The sequence below is a fragment of the Puma concolor genome, chromosome C1 (genome assembly GCF_028749965.1).
Source record: "Puma concolor isolate L17-30 chromosome C1, mPumCon1.1.hap2, whole genome shotgun sequence".
Taxonomy (NCBI): domain Eukaryota; kingdom Metazoa; phylum Chordata; class Mammalia; order Carnivora; family Felidae; genus Puma; species Puma concolor.
The window spans coordinates 127,229,611-127,250,480 of NC_141674.1; the positions used below are offsets into that span (position 1 = coordinate 127,229,611).

At 41.5% G+C, this 20,870-nt stretch overlaps 1 protein-coding gene and 1 long non-coding RNA gene across 4 annotated transcripts in view; one reads left to right on the plus strand and one right to left on the minus strand.

Annotated features, from left to right (window-relative positions):
- Positions 1–20,870, minus strand: part of LOC112872283 (uncharacterized) — a 65,121-nt gene that overhangs the window by 12,956 nt on the left and 31,295 nt on the right. The window contains exon 3 of one of the 2 annotated variants that reach the window (XR_015254123.1): positions 12,330–17,732. The exons of the other annotated variant lie outside the window; for it this stretch is intronic. This is a non-coding gene — a long non-coding RNA (uncharacterized LOC112872283). Of the gene's footprint in view, positions 1–12,329; positions 17,733–20,870 lie in introns of those variants that run through there. 2 annotated transcript variants of the gene reach the window in all.
- ACMSD (aminocarboxymuconate semialdehyde decarboxylase) overlaps positions 1–20,870 on the plus strand; it is a 58,084-nt gene that overhangs the window by 12,761 nt on the left and 24,453 nt on the right. For both annotated transcript variants that reach the window (XM_086715215.1, XM_025935405.2), the window contains exons 3-8: positions 2,381–2,477; positions 7,704–7,753; positions 9,183–9,419; positions 13,696–13,789; positions 16,365–16,460; positions 17,486–17,658. In XM_086715215.1, coding sequence (XP_086571341.1) covers positions 2,381–2,477; positions 7,704–7,753; positions 9,183–9,419; positions 13,696–13,789; positions 16,365–16,460; positions 17,486–17,658 — 747 coding nt within the window. The remainder of the gene's footprint in view (positions 1–2,380; positions 2,478–7,703; positions 7,754–9,182; positions 9,420–13,695; positions 13,790–16,364; positions 16,461–17,485; positions 17,659–20,870) is intronic.

Genomic DNA, 20,870 nt, shown 5'->3' on the forward strand with positions numbered 1-20,870 from the left:
AAATTCCCTAACTTGGCCAATTCTACTGTAGTAAGTATTTTCATGAAATTTAAACCCAGGTTTGTCAGAATACATGCTCTTCAGCACTCTGCTATTCTGATTATTTTATGGTGTTTAAGCTTCCCTACTTAGGAGTAAAAGAAACATAAAGCCTCTAATTTGGCAAATAAAAGTTTATTTCTTGATTTTTTCTTTTACCGTCATTCCTCTCCCCTCCCTTCTTCACCAAATGGAAAGACATGTGTTCCTATATTCTCTTTGTGCAATCAGTATCATTCAAGATTCTTGGTGGCAAATAACAAAAACCAACAATAGTTAGTTTAAGCAGAAAAGGAATTAGTTGCAAGTATTTTAAGCCCCTCAAGAATTACACATGCCTAGGGAACCACAATCATAAGATGTGCAGGTGATTGAAGCCACAGCCAATGCCAATGCCACAGCCAATGCCACACCACAGGACTAGCCTGGCTAGGGCATTGCTGCCTCGTAGCTGGACACTGGACACGGCCACTGGTACCACTGCCAATGGACACAGCATGTAGCCACTGCTGGCATCGCTGGGAGAATAAATTCACTGATCCTGTCTTTTTGCATCCCTTGATCTTGATTAAAACCCAAGCATTGACTGGTCAAGCTTGGGGCAAGGAGAGCATGTATTGGAGCTTTGGGGCTTTATCAAAGGGAGTCTGGGACCTGCCTCCACCAAGACTCTCATAGGAGATTCCCCAATCTGGGAAGGTTGTTCAGATGCTGCCAAGGTCAGAAAAGGATGGGAACTGAAATCAATCCTGATGTCCAGAGACTCAAGTCTGCTGAGTTGTAGACATCTGTCTCAGTTACACAAGTCACTTGCTTGCTGACCTTTTCCATAGCCATCAGAAATGAAAACATAGGGTCGCCTCGGTGCCTCAGTCGGATAAGTGTCTGTCTTTGGCTCAGATCATGATCTCACAGCTCATGAGTTCAAGCCCTACATCAGGTTCTGTGCTGACAGCTCAGAGCCTGGAGCCTATTTCAGATTCTGTGTCTCCCCCTCTCTCTCGGTCCCTCCCCTGTTCACTCTCTGTCTCTCTCTCTGTGTCTCAAAAATAAATATACATTAAAAAAAATTTTTTACAAAGAAATGAAACATGAATCTGAGGTCTTACTTATGCATGCCAAATATGAACGGTCTGCCACACGTGAAGGTAAAAAGTAGCTGGCTTTCTCCATGTAGGAGGCAGGGAAGGTCTTATCCATGGAATAGAAGGGTGGAGAAGGAAGCTGTGGCAAGGCCTGTGTGCAACTCATGATCAAGCCAAGAGCACGAGCAGAAGGGCAGAGGACTCCACCAAGCAGAGCACAAGGCCTTTGATCACCACATACCCACTAGGCCAAATCGTATAGGGCCAAAGGCAAGTCTGAGCCCCTGAAGCACCACAGAGGTAGTGTGCCCTCAAAGCAGGGGAATATCAGGGGATAGTCTAGTCCCTAATTAGCCACACATCATGAATAGCAAATACTTACAATAACCAACACTTAACATGTGTCAGATACTCCACTTATATGGATTACCCATTCCATGCTTACAACATCCCTTTAAGGTAAGTAACATTATTATTCCTATTTTAAAGATGAGAAAACTGAGTCTCAGAGATGTTTTTTTAACTTGCTCAAGGCTACACAGTAAGTGGTAGAATGGTGATTTGTACCTGATCACTCTGATATCAAAGACCTGGATAAGACCTTTCCCTTTTCTCTAGGGATCACCAAATGGAAGTCCAATTTAGAGGAACCCTGCACTGAGTATTAAACATGGTGTATACAGGCAGACATGATGCCTGGTGGAAGCCAGCAGCTCAGCACCAAATTTCATACATGCTACTAAAGTGATTCACTTCATTGCCTGCCTCCTACTGCAGGTGTTGACATCAGTGAGACTTGCTCTGTTAGATAAATCATTTACTGTCACTATCCATCTGTTGCTCCTCTATAAAACAAAAAGGTTGGACTAGATGTCTATCTTAGAGGCCCTTTCCAAATCTAAAATGTTATGGATCTGGATTTTTCCAGACACTAGGCCATCCTCTCAGGTCTTGCAGCGAGCAGTTCAGATCAGCAAGGTGACCAGCCATCCTCAGTATGCAGCCCCAAAGGGCTATGGCCATGAACTTTTTCTATGTCCAGCCACAGACACTCACAGAGCACACCCCTTTGATTCAAAGTCAACATTAAGGCATGAGGATAAAAAGCTGAGGCCTGTTAAATGAACAAACTTCTACTTCTTTGAGGACTAAGTAAAAACCCCTAAAAACATTAGGGGAGAACCATGTTCCAAAGCATACAATGAAGAATAAGTAAGCTTAGGCCACCTTTTGCTGATGTGAGTTTTGTCTCCTAGGGGGAAGCAAAGATGCTGAAAGATGGGAGGGTCTTCAGAGTGGTCCAAGAGAACTGCTGGGATCCAGAAGTTCGTATTAGAGAAATGGACCAAACAGGTACTTACGACAAGAAATGCTACCAATGTTTGCATCTAATGTAAAAGGAATGTCTGTGTCTAAAATCTGTTGACCACCACTTTATGTGATTTGTGTGATAAACAGCTTCTGATTGCCTTTTTACCACAGGCCAGCCTATTACAGCTTTGCTGGGGGAGGGATGGGACCTTCCACTTACAATGTTTTGAGAGTGTGGATTTAAATTTTTTTTTATTAGGTATACCCTATTTTCAAGTAGAATGCTATGTCATCAAAAAAGATAAAAGTGGTATTTTATTACTTTAAACTTTTTAACTTCAAATGTCTTTACTTACTATAAAGTCAACTAAAACAGTAAAAATTAGAATTCACAGATTAAGGATGCCAATTGCTTGTTTACTCAGATTTGGGAATCCATTTTCTTTCTATGGTTTGTCTCAGTGCACAGTACACAGAACATCCCCATTGACATATAAGGGGTGGGAAGGGTAATAGTTAAAAAGAAAGTTAATCATATAATCTCAGAATACTCTACAATGAAACTAATCCAGAACTCTGAAAGAGGAGAATTAGGAACGTCTTGTTTCAAAGCTGAATCACTAACAATTTCTAAGAACTGCTTGGTTTTCCTTACCTTATATTTAAGATATAAAGGATTTATAATTTAAAATTAGAATTAGAATTTAAAAGAATTTCAGGACCACCTGGGTGGCTCAGTCAGTTAAGTGTCCAACTCTTGATTTTGGATCTGCTCATGGTCTCACAGTTAGTGAGATCAGGCTGCATGTCAGGCTCTATGCTGACAGCGTGGAGCCTGCTTAGGACTCTCTGTCTCTCCCTCCGTCTCTGCCCCTCCCCCACTCTCTCTCAGTCTCTCTCTCTCTCTCAAAATAAATAAACTTTAAAGAAAAAAGAATTTCAAAGACTATCTAAAATAAGGTATGATGGCCACGTTGTGCTTTCACTTATTACTACCTGGTTGACTGTGCCACCTGAGGAACATATGCTCCAAGAAGCTACACTGAGCCTTCTGGACATGCAAGAGCTGTGCCCATGTGCTATGATGGGGAACTCACCACTGCAACACCATCAGGCCTAAAATTTGACATTAGTGGTCTAGATTTAAAATGGAAAACAAATAATGCATATACATAAATGAAAGAGCAGTTTAGAATTAGCAGCTTCTTTATCAAAGACCAATTTATGAGATCTTCAAATATATACAGAGACAGCAGAAGATGTTTTATTCCAAAGTCTGCACAAAATGAGTAACCTGGCAGCCCCAAATGAGGAGGTAGTCTCTAGCATGTTAGAATTTGTTCTAGGATTGGGGCGCCTGGATGGGGTGCCTGGATGGAAGTTAAGCATCCAACTTCAGCTCAGGTCATGATCTCATGGCTTGTGAGTTCGAGCCCCACACTGGGCTCTGTGCTGACAGCTCAGAGCTCAGAGCCTAGAGCCTGCCTCCAATTCTGTGTCCCTCTTTCATTCTGCCCCTCCCCTGCTCATGCTTTCAGGCACTCTCTCTCTCTTTCTCTCTCAGGAATAGATAAACATTTAAAAAAAAATTTTTTTTTATGAATTTGGTCTAGGGGCACCTGGGTGGCTCAGTCAGTTGGGCATCTGACTTCGGCTCAGGTCATGATCTCACGTGTGTTCGAGCCCCGCGTCAGGCTCTGTGCTATCAATTCGGAGCCTAGAGACTGCTTCGGATTCTGTGTCTCCCTCTCTCTCTGCCCCACCCCCACTCATGCTCTGTCTCTCTCTATCAAAAAATGAATAAACATTAAAAAAAATTTTTTTTAAAAGAATTTGGTCTAGGATACTTTTGGTCAGGTACTGCTTTACATATATTTTTTAAACAATTAAAAGTATATTTAAATGGCATTCAGGGGCGCTTGGGTGACTCAGTTGGGTAAGCATCCAACTGTTGGTTTTGGCTCAGGTCATGATCTTACAGGTTCGTGAGTTAGAGCCCCACACTGGGCTCCAAGCTGACAGTGCAAAGCCTGCTTGGAATTCCTTCTCTCTCTCTCTCTCTCTCTCTCTCTGCCCCACCCCACACGCATATGCTCTCTCTCTCTCTCTCTCAAAATAAATAAATAAAGTTTAAAAACTAAAAAAAAATAACTGGCATTCAAATTGAACACTGCAGAAAGTCTGAAGCATTTCTGTAGACTATTCCACAGAACACAAGAGTATATGCCCCAGTTCTAGAAGTATATGAGGTGGGAGGAGAGCAAGACAGAACAAGCTTCCCAGACCTAGAGCAAAGAGCAAGGTTTTGCTCTAAATGTGAAGCTTGAGGGGCCCCTGCGTGGATCGGTTGGTTAAGTGTCTGTCTGACTTGGGCTCAGGTCATGATCTCGCAGTCCATGGGTTCGAGCCCCGCGTTGGGCTCTGTGCTGACAGCTCAGAACCTGGAGCCTGCTTCAGATTCTGTGTCTTCCTCTCTCTCTCTGCCCATCATGGCTTGTGCTCTATCTCCAAAAATAAATTTAAAATGTTAAAAAATAATTTAAATGTGAAGCTTGAGCAAGGACCCACCCTTTCAAAGAAAACTTAGTAGAAATGACACTCAGATAACTGGTGTCAGCACCACTGCCTATGACTGCAGTTTAGATGAAGTGTGCTTCCTTCAGTTTTTGTTTTGTGTTTAATTCCATGGCTATCCTTGAGAGAACCATTGTGACTAACCTTTGCTGAGCATTTACTTTGTGCTAGGCACAGCTCTCAGCACCTACCATGTATTAACTCAATTAACTCACTATAAATTAACTCACTATAACAACACTAGGAGATAGTATCTATTATTATGCCAATTTTATAGATGAAGAAACTGAGGGACGGAGGTTAAGCAATTTGTCCAATATCACATAGCTTGTAGGGAGCAGAAACAGGATTTGAACCCAGGCAGTCTGACCCAAAGGCTTAACAACTATATCCTACCACCTCCATGGAGGTAAGAAAATAAAATGATGAAGGCTCAGCATAGAAGATTCCAGAAATCCATGCCATCTTCACTGGGAGGGAAATGTAACTGGCAGCCGCTGGGTCTCTTCACTACAAGATCCAATGTAGAGCTGAGAAAGACCAAAATAAGATATCAATGAGATGACATTTTTGTGTCTCCAAAGCCCTCAACTAGGTTGAATTCTTCTTGAAGCTGGTTCTGGAACCAACCCAGGAAGGTTAGAATTAGTGAGGGATGGAGTGGGGGAGCTCAGTCCTCTCTACATGAAGGAAGCTAAAAGTCCCAGAGAAGTCAGAGGGATATGAGCACATACCTGCTCACATTTAATCCTCCCTCAACATTACCTATTATTACCTAAGGAATGCAAGGAGGTTAAGTAATTTGCTCAGGATCACACAGCTAGTAAATAGCAGAGCTAGGATTGTACCTAGGGCCGCTTCTCTCATTCCACCACAAAAGCTTTCCCCAAACCACTCTCAGGATAAGGATCACCTGTGGTGCTTGCTAAAATTCTTTTTTGGGCCCCATCCACTGAATCAGAATGTCCAAAGGAGGGCCTAGGCACTTTTTTTTTATAACAACATCCCTTACCATTTTAATCAACAGGTAAATTTGGGGAATATCGTGCTATGTCATAGGGTCCAAGACCCCTGTTTTAAAACATATAAGCTCCAATTGGATTAGATTTGGTTTTTTTCCCTTTCAGCTCCCAGAGACCAAAGAATATGTATCCAAACCAACCAACTTACAAATTGTGCAATTTACCATGCTAACATGAGATCTATGATATGCAATGGCCACTGGGGTATAGGGAAAGAGCAACGCTGGACAGGAGCCTCATTCCACCACTTTTAAGCCATGTGACCTCACACCTAATCTACAGGTAGAAATGAAATAGAGCAATGTAAGCAAAAATATTCAGGTAAAACGTAAAGATTTTACAATTGAAAGGAGCTTATCTGTTTTCTACTAATCAATGAACGTAAATATTGTCTTGTAACAATGTTTTGACAGTGCTCTCTAATCAAACACTGTCATCTCTAGTCCTCAATAAATAATGGTTTATTCTTTCATTCATTGGGTCTGGTCTACATGCCAGATACCTCTCTGGACACTAGAGATATAGACAGGCTCACGTGGTTTTTACCTTCAAGGAGGGGAAACCACTGAGTGAGCCACTAAACACAGTAGTGACAGACTGCATAGAAAAGGAAAGGAATGGAACAATGGGTGAGAGAGTGGCTGGAGTTGGGGAAGACCTCTCTGAGGAGCTGACATTTCAACCAGGAACTAAAGGTGAAAAGGAGCCTATCCTATGATGAGCCAAAACAAGAGCATTCCAGGCAGGTGGAACAGCAGGACAGTAAAGTGCTCCAAAGAACAGGCAGGAGGCCAACAAAGAGCAATGGGAGCCCTGGGAGAGACTGTGTGGGGCCTCCTACACCATGTTCAAGTCTAGATTTTACTCTAAGTGTGATGAAAAGTCCTTGGAAACTTTAAGCAAGGAAGTGACTTGATCTGAGTTTTACCTCTTACTCTGATTTCCGAATAGAGAACAAATTGTACGAGAACAAGAATGAGGGTAGGAGACCAGTTTGGAGCTTCTGTAGTGGTCCACATACGCCTGTGGCTTGGACCAGGTAGTAGCAGGAAATGGGAAAGATGGGCAATGAAAGGAACTGGAGCAGAGCTAACAGGACTTGCTAGTGGGTTGGATGTGGGTAAGGCAGAAGGAGGAACCAGCTCGGTTGGGCAGCATCTCTCCTAATACCCCAGCTCCAGGAGCTTGAAGACAAGAGATTTTAGGCATCCTGGTTGCTGGATTCTGGGACCAAACCCAGAGACCCATTCTGGGCATTCCATTCCAGACAGTGGGACTCCATCCAGAGTCCCTTAGGAGATGAATTAAAAGGGAAGGTGGCTAAGAAACTGTCACCCATGAACTAAAATGAAAAGCTCTGAAAGAATTAATGGAAAAATGACTTGCTTAAATAAAACTTCACAGAAAGGAGGGTAGAAATAGCTCTTGACAAATGGGGCAAATTAATTTTTTCTTGAATGATGTCATTTTTGTCCAGCCTTCATCCCTCCCCCTAGACTTGGGGCTGAGGGATAAGGGAGGCCTGCAGCAGAGAGCCTGAGAGAAGAGAGACAGGGAGGAACAGCAGGGGAGGGGAGATTGAGATGGAGACTTCCTGGGCCTGGGGAAATGCTGGAAGAGTGACTGGACTATTCATGTCATTGTCTTTGTCTTTCTTTGTGTCTATGTCTAGGGGTGACCGTGCAAGCTCTTTCCACAGTTCCTGTCATGTTTAGTTACTGGGTAAGTGTGAACCTGAAATCATCTCCTTGGTGGATGGAGGCCCATGTCAGGCTCACAAGAGAGTAGACAGATACCTCAAGTCTTGACATCACCCCCACACACACCAATTCTCCTTCTCTTTAGAGACCAGCAGTCACCCCCAGCTTCTCACACTGCAGTGTCGCTTCCCCAGCCTTTTTCCTAGTCATGTTCTTGCTCGAGACCCGCACGGTCCAGAATGGTAGCCAGGAGCCATGTGTCAGTAAGTGACTTACATTACATTTCCACTGAATGGGTCAGTTCTAGACTCAACCTTAATCCTATCAGAACTTGCCTGTCTCATGATTCATTCCTGCACTGCCTTGCTGAGTAAATGACAAGCAAGTTTATTCTGAGACGACAATGATTACAGAGTGAGAGCAATAATAATGGCCTCATATGTTGCCTCTCCCAGGGAAACACACGGTTCAAAATGGGATTCCTGCAGTTGGATGCCTTTCCCCAAGTGATCAAGTCTCACATGCTGAGTTTCAGGCATGATCGCAAGCCTGTGGAAGGTCATTTTTGTACATAGCTGGGGGTGCACTAAGTATCCATTCAACCAAGTAAATATTCATTTGTGTTGTGATTTACGGAACAATGGAAATAGCACCTGCTCCCACATAGTTTCCCCCACCTGTGCTCATAGTCCAGCATTAGTGTTTTAGTCTTTACCCGTTCCTGTGATTAGACTCATTCTTTAAAATAAAAATGCCCTAAGATTTCAATATGGTCAAACTTATAAGATTGCATACCATTTTGACTGGACCACTGGAATTTCAAGAGAGTACCAAATTCCTGGCAGTGGGGTGGGATGAAGTTAAAAGGAAAGAGAACAATAAAGAAGGGAAAGTTAGGGGAACAGAGAGCCAACCATCTGCATTCAACATTTTGCTAAGGTAACTCTTGAGTGTCACCGCCAATGGGAAGGATGCAGAGGAACACAGACAGGGACAGGAGGGGGTCCCATGGTGAGGTATGACAAGGAGGTGTGCTGCTGGTGGTGTGGGGCACTCACCAGGCCTTGCCTCCTGCCTGGAGGAGCTGTGGTGCTCTGTGTTCAGCCTTTCAGGCCCTTGTCTGAGCTGGGGTGGGCGGGGGAGTGTGGCCCATCCTCATTCCATCTCTTCTACAGAATGACAGCAGGTCCAGTAACTGTGTCTATCCCTTCCAATGATAGCTTCAATTTTCTAATCAATCAGCAATATACTAGCAGTTTTCTTTGCATTTACAGTGATCTGCCTCAGGGTCCCCTGCAGCCAGTGCCTATTTGAATGTGCCCCAGCTTGTTGAGGGGTAAAGCCATAGAGAATGACAAATGGTTCAGCCCAAGGGAGGTGTTGTTCAGAGCAAATATTTAAAGAAGTATAGGTTTTGAACATTATGGTTCTCCCTTACCTCTTTCTACCAGGCCAAACCTCAGGACACTCTAGACCTGTGCCAGCTTTTAAACAACGACCTAGCTGCCACCGTTGCAAAGCACCCCAGGAGGTTTGTGGGTCTGGGGACATTGCCCATGCAGGCCCCTGAGCTGGCCGTCAAGGAAATGGAGCGCTGTGTGAAGGAGCTGGGTTTTCCAGGGGTCCAGATTGGCTCCCACATCAATGAATGGGACCTGAACGCGCAGGAACTCTTCCCCATCTATGCAGTGAGTATGCAGCGCTCGCTCAGCCAACGTGCAACTGGGCCAGGCACTGTGCTCGGTGCTGGAGGACAGAATATCAGTGTGCCACTCCCCTGGCAGGGGGAGAGAAAGATGCCTGATGACATGCTACACACAGCAGGAAACGTGGACAGAGTCCCCCAAAAGGAATGGGCCATTCCACTAGAAGAGGGACAGGTAGAAATGCTTCCCTGATCAGCCCAGAGTTGGCTCAGGAAAATCTCTTACTTTCCATCCCTCATGCTATCTTCCTACTCTTTCATTTGGAAGCTGAAATATTACCCTCATCGCAGCCATGGTGTAAAAGACCATGCTAGTGACATGCAAAAAAAAAAAAAAATTTTGCTTTAGAAAAAAAATACTTTTTAAAATTATGAAGTGATTTTGAAGAAATTCTGGAAAATACAGAAAAGCCCAAAGAGAAAAACAAAAATAAACCATAATCCCACTACCCAAAGGTAAATAACCACTGTTATTATATATTTCATTTGACTTTTTGCTTGTGTGTTTCTGCATATATCTATATTTTAAATCTGAATTCTACTACATATGTGATTTCATATCATAATCAAGAATTTCCAATATATATCAAAATTCTTTTAATGTGTGATTTTTAAATAACTGCATAATATTCCAACATATGGATATATTTTCATTTATTTAACCAGTCCTCAATGAAGATACTTTCTAAGCCATATATTTTGAAAATGTATAATTAAAATATGTAACACAAAACAAAGCCACAAAATGCTAACATTTGATGAAACTAAACTGGTGAGTATATATGGAAGTTCATGGTACTATTGTTTACAACTTTCTATATTTGAAATATTGCATTACAAAGTATATTTTTAGGAACTCAGTGCCATTTTCATCTCTTAAGTATCCCCCTAAAGTGTCCACAGTCCCATGATCCTCTCTACCAGTCTTCCTCCACCCTGCTGTTCTTTCTGCAACTAAATCTGCTTTTCTTAGTATCAGGAATCAAGATGCATAATTCTACTTTCAATTGCACTTTTTTATTTCTTCCCTCCTAGAATTATAACAGTATTGTTTTGTATTCTTTTCATTGCAAATGGAAAATCTTCAATAATGCATTAAATAGATGTAGGTGGACTCATTAGGCACTGTAATCACTGATCATTTATGTATTCCTTTAATATTTATTGAGCTCTGACTACATGCAAAAATTTTTCCATGTCTGTTATCTGTGGACACTGCCCACCAGTTGAGGGTGGGGGGTTACCTATTAAATTGCCTCCTAAATAACCTGAAAGATTTAATGTTCCTCTAAATATTGAACTCCCTGGAGATTACTGGCTGCAGTGGCTGACTGATGCAATGAATGTTTTCTAGAAACTTTAATGGGCTCTGAAAGAGGATTTATTTACTTGTGCATCCAAGTTGTTTTCAACACAATGTAAGAAGCCTTCGACTGCAAGTCATTTTATTATTCACTGGGATTGGGTTTATGAATTACTAAGGAGCTCAAAAAGCAAGAGCTACCAGTTGCCATCCCAAATGGGTATTTTCCATATAACTAGCTCAACCCATCACTCATTCTAAATAAGGTTTTTGGGGGGCTGGTCTCTTGGGGGATTCAGGAGAGCATCCAGGCCCTGGCTGACTTGTGGTATCTTGGGGATGGCAGCACAATTGTTTGGTTAGCAAGACTTGGCAGCTTCACTAGTCTCTAACTTGTGTCAATAACATGACTGAAGCAAATGAGAGGAGTTACCATGAGCCAAGCTGACTTTGTCATTTCTAGGGGATCCTGGAGTTCCAAAGTGTCTAACCATCCCCTTTATCTCCGAGACTACCATTCTTAGTGGGTGAACCCAACCATACATGCTCAGGTCAGTTTTCAGGCACAAAAATGATCTTGTTACAAGTATGAGGCAGAGAGACTGATAGTGGCAGATTGCCTGCCTCTCCCATTTATCAGCTGTAAGACCTGAGTGAGTTACCTAGCCTCTATTTGCCTTAGTTTCTTTCTCTGTAAAATGAGAGTAATAACAGTGCTCATCCCAGAAGGTGTTATGCTAAGTGAAATAAGTCAGAGGAAGACAAATACCATATGATTTCACTTTTATGTGGAATCTAAAAGACAAACGAACAAATAAGAACAGTAACAGAGGGGAAGAAGCTGTGGGATGGGCAAACTGGGTGAAGGGGAGGGGGGGTACAGGTTTCCAGTTATGGAATGAATAAGTCACGAGGATGAAAGGTACAGCACAGGGAATATTGTCAACGATATTATAATAGAGTTGTATGGTGACAGAAGGTAGCTTAGTTGTGTGAGCACAGCATAACATACAGAGTTGTCACACTGCCATATTGTACACCTGAAAGTAATGTAACATGTGTGTGAACTGTATTTCAATTTTTAAAAGTACTCATCTTATAAAGGATTAAACTAGTTAACAACTGTAAAATTCTTATAACAGCTTTGGCACATGGCAAGTTCTCAATTAATATGAGATATGATTTTGAGAGTTTAAGTGCCTTTTTGTGTTCTCTACAATGCCTCACATACAGAAGGGATCAAAAGTATTTACTAATTTGAATTGAATAGAAATGTACTGTAACAGTCACATAGAATAAAGTTACATCCTAATGAGGAGTCAAATCTCACTGAGATACCATGATTTTGTAATTTTGTCAAGTCAATCCATCCGAAAAAGATGACCCAGACTAATTATCAGAAACTAATTAGCTTCTCTTCCTTCTGCCCCCAGAACTTGATGTATTAGAAGCCCTTTCTCTCCAACCTACTCTTTACCTACCACTTCCAGAATCCCTTACTGTCCAAGAATTGCTTTTCCATTTTATTTTTTTTATTTGTTTCATGTTTATTTATTTATTGTGAAGGAGAGAAAACACATGCATGAGAGAGAAAAGAGAGAGAATCCCAAGCAGGCTCTGCGCTCTCAGCACAGAACCCAATACAGGGCTCGATCTCATGACTGTGAGATCATGACCTGAGCGGAAATCAAGAGTCAGACACTTAACAACCGAGCCATCCAGGCACCCTTCTTCTTCATTTTAAAAATGCTTAAGCCCAGAACTTGCATTGCATCAGCCCATTTAGCCCACGTATTTATATGTAAAGGTAGGATGAATCACTCCAGCACCTCAATATTATTTGGGAAAGATGCGCTAAGGAAAATCTGTTTTGAACCTTGTTAAGCACTCATACTCAATGCCTATTGAGGGAACTTTTTTAAACTAAACATTTTGTTGCACAAAAGTCATTCCATCCAGATAGGATTTCCATTTCCCAGAAGGCCCTGGAAGGTTTGCCCATGACATTCATCTCAGTACCTGCCCAGCTGAGGCACTGACAGCTCTTGATGTTCTAAAGTCATCTCATTCTCAACAGACTGTTCAGGGACTCAGCTAGGCTCCTAAGGCTTCATGAGTACCCAGAGATCCCCGGAAATTTCCATCTGGTGTCATGCTCTGAATGGCTGACGGCTTGGGTCAGGCCAGCCTGCTCCAGGCCAGTCATGAGCCCCTGGCCACCAATGCATCACTTCTTCACTTTCTACATCCTCAGGTTTCTAAGTGGGGGGAAATAAGGGAACACGCTAGCCCTGACTGTATGGATACAATCTGAACAATCCTTTTCAAAGAATGGATCAAGTCGGAACCAGCAGGGAGAATTTCACCTGCATCTGATGTGTGGGATCAGTCCTTAAGCATTTTGCTCTCAGCCAAAACAGTTGAATGATGGATACTTCCTGTGACTTTTTTTGCCAAACAACATATTAAATTCATCAACCTCAATGGTAAATCCACCAACCCCCTTATTAATTCTAAGTGACATTTTTATTTTCTAAGCAGGAGCAGAATTTCTCAATGACTCTTTTACATAGATCAAGAAACAACTTCAAAAATATTTTAACTTATTGGGGCACCTGGGTGGCTCCATCAGTTGAGCTTCTGACTTCAGCTCAGGTCCTGATCTCACAATTCGTGGTTTTGAGCACTGTGTTGGGCTCTGTACTGACAGCTCAGAGCCTGGAGCCTGCTTCAGATTCTGTGTCTCCTGTCTCTCTGCCTCTTCCCTGCTCGTGCTCTGTCTCTCTCTTGCTCTCTCAAAACTAAATGAATATTTAAAAATTTTTTAAGTAGTTTAGCCTATTTACTCAGATCAATATAGACCCAGAGAAAAATAGTTTTCCTAAAATAGTCCACTATATTTGCTGGCTCATCCAAATAACTCTCACTTTCTCTCTCTCTCACTGCTTCTTTAAAGGTGGCTGAAAAGTTGAACTGTTCCCTATTTGTCCACCCCTGGGACATGCAGATGGATGGACGAATGGCCAAATACTGGCTCCCTTGGCTTGTAGGTTTGTGTCAGCTCAGAGTCTGGAAAAGAGGACCAAGCCTTTGAGTTTTTTTCCAATTATCTCTGGAACACTACTATGTCAAAAAGAGAAAGTATGAATTATGAACAGGATTGTGAGTTCCTGAGCTTTTAGATAAATGCTGTATATATTATCTTATTTAATTTTAGTCATATCCACACAAAACTCTTTGATGTTGACATCATAATAACCATTTTATACGTAGAGAAACTGAGTCTTGCAGTGGTTAAATAAGTTGTCCAAGTCATGCCATTAATAAGTGAAAATGGAATTTACACAAATCTGTCTGACTCCAAAGCTACCTCATTAAACAGACTCCCAAAAAGGTCCCCAAAATAACTAACCATGCCTATCTAATAGATTTTTTTAAGGAGCCAATAATAGCATCAGGTCTTGCAAATGAGAACACTGGGGTTACAAGTAGAATTTCCAACACTGAAGGATCTGAGGCCCTATATTGTAGATAACCCAGGCTTTTAATTTTCCTATTATCTGCTTCTCTCTTCTGCTCTTTGTTCCTGCACTATTCATTCACGGTTCCACATGAGAGTAAGGGAGAGGAAAAGAGGAGAGACCTCTGCTTGGCCTATCCAATTTCTCCTTATTACCCCTGATAACAAAAAATGGAGACAGGTGTAACTGTGGCCACAAGTAAAAAGTGCAACTCATCTATAAACCCAATGAATAGTGGGGTTCCCAGATGAACAGCCCAGGATTTTCTTTAGGGAAGCCATTATCCATTCTCCCCTCAGCCCAATTAGTACAAGTAATTATAAAGGAACCACAATGAAGAATTAAATGGAGCCATATATTGAAATTAAGAAAACTGAATTTCAGTTCCAGCCAGTCTCTATTTCTATAACATGTGGCAAATCACTTTACCTTCATAGGCTCATTTCTCATGTTAAAATGGGAGAGCTGGTCTGGATTATCTTTCTGCTCTGACATTTTATGCCTCTGTGATTTCTTTTTTAGACCATTGTATTTAGTAAGGCAGCTTCCTACCCATCCCCCACCAAATTCTCGAGCAACAATTAGCAAGAAGAGATAACCTAAGGGCGACCAATGCTGTCCAGCTCCAAAGAAAATCTCATCCTAACTCACATAACACTTTGACAAGTCCCACAAACTTATTTACATTACAGCCTCCCACATGAAAAATAGAGGAGAACATATGCATAAAGAGTCATTTCATTATTCATTTATGCAACAAATATATGTTGATCCTCTCCAGCATGCTGGGCCCTGTACCTAGCACTTTGGATATTGACATGGACAAAAAACCTCTGCCTTTCTGAAGCCTATGTTCTGGTTAGAAGAAACAGGTGACAAGCAAATATACAGACCATAAACAAACAAACAGGCTAATTTCAGAATTCTATTGTGAATGGAAAAGTAGTCATTAGCAGATTAGAGAATTCCCAGCAGGGGAGGGCCATGATGCAACAGACACTGAAAATATTCCACTTTGGCTCCTGTATGGAGAATGGAGTATGCAATCATGGTCCAAGTAATTGATGGAGAGCAGAATCACAGGACCAAAAAGAAGTGATGCTGTCCATCTCCATCTCTCTGCCTTCGGGAAGTTCTGCCCACAAACTTCTCCCAGGTGGATATGAATCATTGTGCTTCCAGAATTCCCAAAAGGTCAGGGAGCCAGAGGCATCTCTGTCCACAGAGCAATGAGAGATTTGGAGCAGGATGAGCATCTAGTAAATCCCCACTTGGCAGCCAGAGAGCCAGTCTTCCCCAGAAGGTACAGGCTTGCATATGGATTCCCCCAGAGATTTTTTAGTCATAGTCTGAAAAGCAGTAGCCTGGAAATGTAACCCAGAATAACTCTGTGGAGGTAAAGGGGTCAGCATGGAATAGTTACTTCTAGGACCACAAAGCACTTGAAATAATTCATTTTAATCCAGTTATTTTCAACCTCATCTCTAAGATGCAGCAAAGATTTGGCAGGAATTATAATTTTAGTTGATATTTATTGAGGACTAGTGGCAAGAACAAACCCATTGTACAGATGAAGAAACTGAAGCACAGAAGCAACTAATATTTGTTGAACACCTCTAATGTGAAGCTCTGGCCAGTGGCCAGGAACTTTCTCAACATCATCATTTGCAAGGTTCCATAACAGTCTTGCAAGATGGGCAACAGTGTCCCCATTTTACAGGTGAAGAAGCACAGGCCTGGGGGTGTTAAATAATTTGTCAAAGGCCAGGAAGCAGAAGATTGGAAGAATTAGGGTTCAACCCAGACTCATTGTACTCTGCTTGCCCTACAACATCCTAAAGTGAAGCTGGAGGAATCAGGACAAAAGCTAGGTCCTCTGGCTCCTTGACTATGTTGGCCATTAAATGACTCCACCTGCAAGTGGCACATAGGAAACTTCAGATGGTCTGCTTGCCAAAGTAAAGGTTGTCTACAACCAAGCCATGCTGAGGCAGCAACCTGTTTGTCACAATCACAGCAAGCTGACATTCCCCAACCACTAGCATCACTGAGCTTCTTGCTGGAGATGACCTGCTCTGTGCCCTGTGACTGCTTCCTCTTTCAGGAATGCCAGCAGAGACCACCACAGCCATTTGCTCCATGATCATGGGAGGAGTGTTCGAGAAATTTCCTAAACTGAAAGTGTGTTTTGCACATGGAGGTAAGACCGTATCTGCATTACTCAGCTTGATCTACCATAACAAAATACCACAGACTCGGTGGCTTAAACAACAGAACCTTATTTTCTCATAGTCCTGGAGGACAGAAGTCCAAGATCAAAGTGCCAGTGGGGTTGGTTTTCTGGTGAGACCTGTCTGCCGGGATTGCACGAGGCCACTTACTCACTGTGTCCTCACATGGCCTTTAATCTGTGCATGCACAGAGAGACAAAGATCTCTGGAGTCTCTTCTTATAAGAACACCAATCCTATCAGATTAAAGTCCCACCTTATGACTTCATTTAACCTTAATTACCTCCTTAAAAGCCCTGTGTCCAAATAGAGTTATATTGGGGGTTAGGGCTTCAACATATTAATTTGGAGGGACATAATTCAGCCCATAACAGGCTTGCAGCCATCATTCTAGTCATAAAGTATATGATGGTTTGGGAGCCAAATTCCATTTTTGCAGTCAAGGTTAGTTTGGTTGGCATAGCTTTTGTTTTATTTTGTTTAAATTCCTCTAGTCAGACTATAAGCTCTCCAGTTTGCAAGAGTCCCTACCATTCACCATTATTTACAAATAGGCCTATTTCAGTAATTTACATTTTCTGCTTGATCCTTACGGGAACTGGAGTTTGTGACTCTTGGGCACACACACACATACCCCCACAACCACCACTTTTGATGGTTGCATGCGTGGCAGTACATTTATGGATAGGCCATCATTATTTGGATATTTCCCAGCTGATAGGTTGCCTCTGTATTCTGCTATTTTAAGCATGCTACATTTGAAAACCTTGACCACATAACTTCACACACTTGTCTTCTTTCTTTAGAATAAATTCCTTGAACATGAATTCATAGATGAGTTCATATCATTTGTTTTGGGTCATCTCCCAGCATTTAGGTTCCAGTACATTCTTTGTAAATAATAGACTACAGTAACTCCTCTTTGCATACAATATGAGGATTGAAAAATATCTTTTCCAATGACACTAACCTCTCACTAATGGGTTTACTTGCAGGTGGTGCCTTCCCTTTCACAGTAGGAAGAATTTCCCATGGATTCAACATGCGCCCAGATCTGTGTGCCCAGGACAATCCGACCAACCCAAAGAAATACCTTGGTTCCTTTTACACAGACTCCTTGGTTCATGATCCTCTGGCACTTAAACTGTTAACAGATGTCATAGGAAAGGTAAGTCAGGTCTGCCATGTGGATGGCTTATGGGAGCAGAGTGTAGGATCAGCAACCAGTTACTTGGCCTCTCTCTAAAAAAGGGATGGAAGAAAAGGCATTAGGAGAAAGGGGAGGGACAGTGAGATTTAGAATTAAATTTGCTTGCACAGAAGATCTTCTCCAGAGTCTCCTTCAACATAGAGTGTGGATCACCAGGGAACCATTATATATGCCAGAGAAATCCCACATAATCCACACAGCTGGGTAGTTCCCTTAGAACAACTCCTGCGCCTTAGGGACATCTTTGTACCCATCCAAAATGACATGTCACAATATGGTAGGCAGGAAATAGCTACCAGTTTTGAAGTCAAATTGACCTGGGTTAAAATCCAGGCTCTGCCTCTTACTGATTTGGTAAATTGTAGTGTCTTCTTCCACTAAATGAAAATTGGAACATTAAAGAAGGAGGAAATGACACTTCACAGGGAGGCAGGGGAAGGTGATAAAGGGTCTCTGTACTATCTTAAATTTCTTTCTGGAATAATATGGCCTTCATTTTGAAAACAATTCTCTCATTTGGCCCCAAAGATCAACATGGTATTACTTTAAACTTCACAAGAAAAAGTCTTTCCTTTGTTGTCATCTGCAGATCTCTCTGTTGGTGACATTTCCACTTTTAAGTATTTTTTGAAAATGCTAATTCAGCAAATTACATCATTTTTAAGACAAAGTCCAGTTTGAACTAGTGAAGTCTGAAATATTTACTATTTCAATTCAATATTATTTCTAAATATCTATAGACAGTTTCCAAATTCTCCTAAGGAAAAAATTTTTGAGGATTTCTTTAAAAATATGGACATATTTTGGGGCACCTGGGTGGCTCAGTCAGTTAAGCATCCAACTTCAGCCCAGATCATGATTTCATAGTTCATGGGTTTGAGCTCCACATCAGGCTCAGTGCTGACAGCTTGGAGCCTGGAGCTTGCTTCAGATTCTGTGTCTCCCTCTTTCTCTGCCCTTCCCCTGCTCACGCTCTGTATCTGTCTCTCTCTCTCTCAAAATAAACATTAAAAATTTTTTTAAAATATGGGCATATTTAAAGATTTTCAATATGGTACTTGGATTGAAAGTAGACTCTAAGGTTTTTAAAATCTTTCCTAGCAGAAAAAGAGGTCCATCATTTCAAAGTTGCAAGAAGTTCTCGATCTCCAGAATGGGGACCTATCTTATTTTAAAGCTGTTTCTCTGGCTTAAGAAACTCACTAGAATATAAATGTTAAACATTCTGGTTTGGTAATAAATTACATAGTTGAGCTGTGCTTCTGAACCTTCTAGCTTTTATGTTGTTCCTGACAAAATGGGTACTGAATGGGTTGTGAATGCTGATGATTATTGGTTTGGAGAGAGGAAATTACAAAAAGGAAAAACTGAAAGAGACTGTGAGTTCCACAGTACAGCAGTGGAGGAGGGGGTGTAGGGAAGTGCGTGGACTTGGGAAAAGAGTCATTGATGACCTCCCATCAAACCTAGTACCCCTGGCATTCTTGGAAATAGTAACATCAGGAGAAAATGCCCCTGGCAAATATAACATCCGTTTTATGAGGGATACTATCAGCACCTTCAAACAATATTCAGGGCAAAACATATTGCCGGGGAGTCACAGCAAAAGAGGAAGAACATGGCAAATGCCTTGTGGTGACCAGCAGATGGACTAGCTAGTGAGCACACATGAGCATAGTCCTATTAGGGATCCCCAGAAAAACTCAGCGGGAACTTTGCAGTTAGTGGTGCGCAGATCTTGCATTCAAACTGTGAAGGCTTCAGCCATTATAACTTGGGCATCAAAAAATGTGACCTCATTTTATGTGACCTCACTGGCTGGTGAATCCAGGACATAGAAGCAGTATAGATTAATAATTTGAATCCAAAATATTAATGCTTCCTCATTCTAGTTATATTCACATTAGCAAACTCTCTCAAAAAACAAGCCCCAAACTAAAATGCTAAGGAAAGTCCTAGCATGACATTTAGACAAGAGAGCAACCTGTCCACATTAGAGCACAAGGACAGAATCCTGTGAAGGGAGGTCTCCACGACAGAAAAAAATGGAACTTATAGATTATTTCATGGGCTTTTGAGTTTGAAACAATGATTACCAGGCATTCAACAGATCTGTTGATGTATTAAGAACAAACAAGCCAGGGGCGCCTGGGTGGCTTGGTCGGTTAGTCGGCCGACTTCGGCTCAGGTCATGATCTCACGGTCTGTGAGTTCGAGCCCCGCGTCGGGCTCTGTACTGACAGCTCAGAGCCTGGAGCCTGTTTCGGATTCTGTGTCTCCCCCTCTCTCTGCTCCTCCCCTGTTCATGCTCTGTCTCTCTCTGTCTCAAAAATAAATAAACGTTAAAAAAAAAAAAAAGAACAAACAAGCTGTATGTACATAGAAAATTAAGCAAATGAAAGAAAAGGAAATAATTTACTCCAAGAAAACAAACACCTATATGAGGGCAGATAATCATTGTGAGTTACTTGACTCAGCAGTGAACAATATTTATGGTTGTAATAGTATAAATACGATGTACTAGTTTAAGTGAAAATTCTAATTCTACTGGGAAAATGGAGGGGAGAAGTTGGGATAACAAAGCAATTCTCAAAGGTCATAATGAGAAGTCAGTAAATACTCTCTAAAGCTAATAAATAGAGAATAGAATAAGCTAATTCGAGAACAATGAAGGTGATTATCAGAAGATGCAAGTTACATAGTAAATGTGGCTGCTTTGGAGGTAAGAGTTAGGAAAGTAGGCACAAGACTGCTTTTAATGAGAAAGATACTTCAATGATATTTGATTATTTATGTATAGGAATTACTTTGATAAAACAAAATTTTACATAATACCCTAAGAGCAAATAAATAGAAATAGAGAAGAATAAATAGAATAAATATTTAAATATATATATATGTGTATATATATATATATATATACATATATATATATATATATACACATATATATACCAACACTACTTATTGAGTCCCTACTATTCCTAAAACACTGTGCTAAATGGAGGACTTAAATTACATAATCTCTGACAGGTGTGAGGTGATGTCTCATTGTGGTTTTGATTTGTATTTCCCTGATGATGAGTGATGTTGAGCATATTTTCATGTGTCTGTTTAGCCATCTTAATGTCTTCTTTGGGAAAATGTCTATTCATATCTTCTGCCTATTT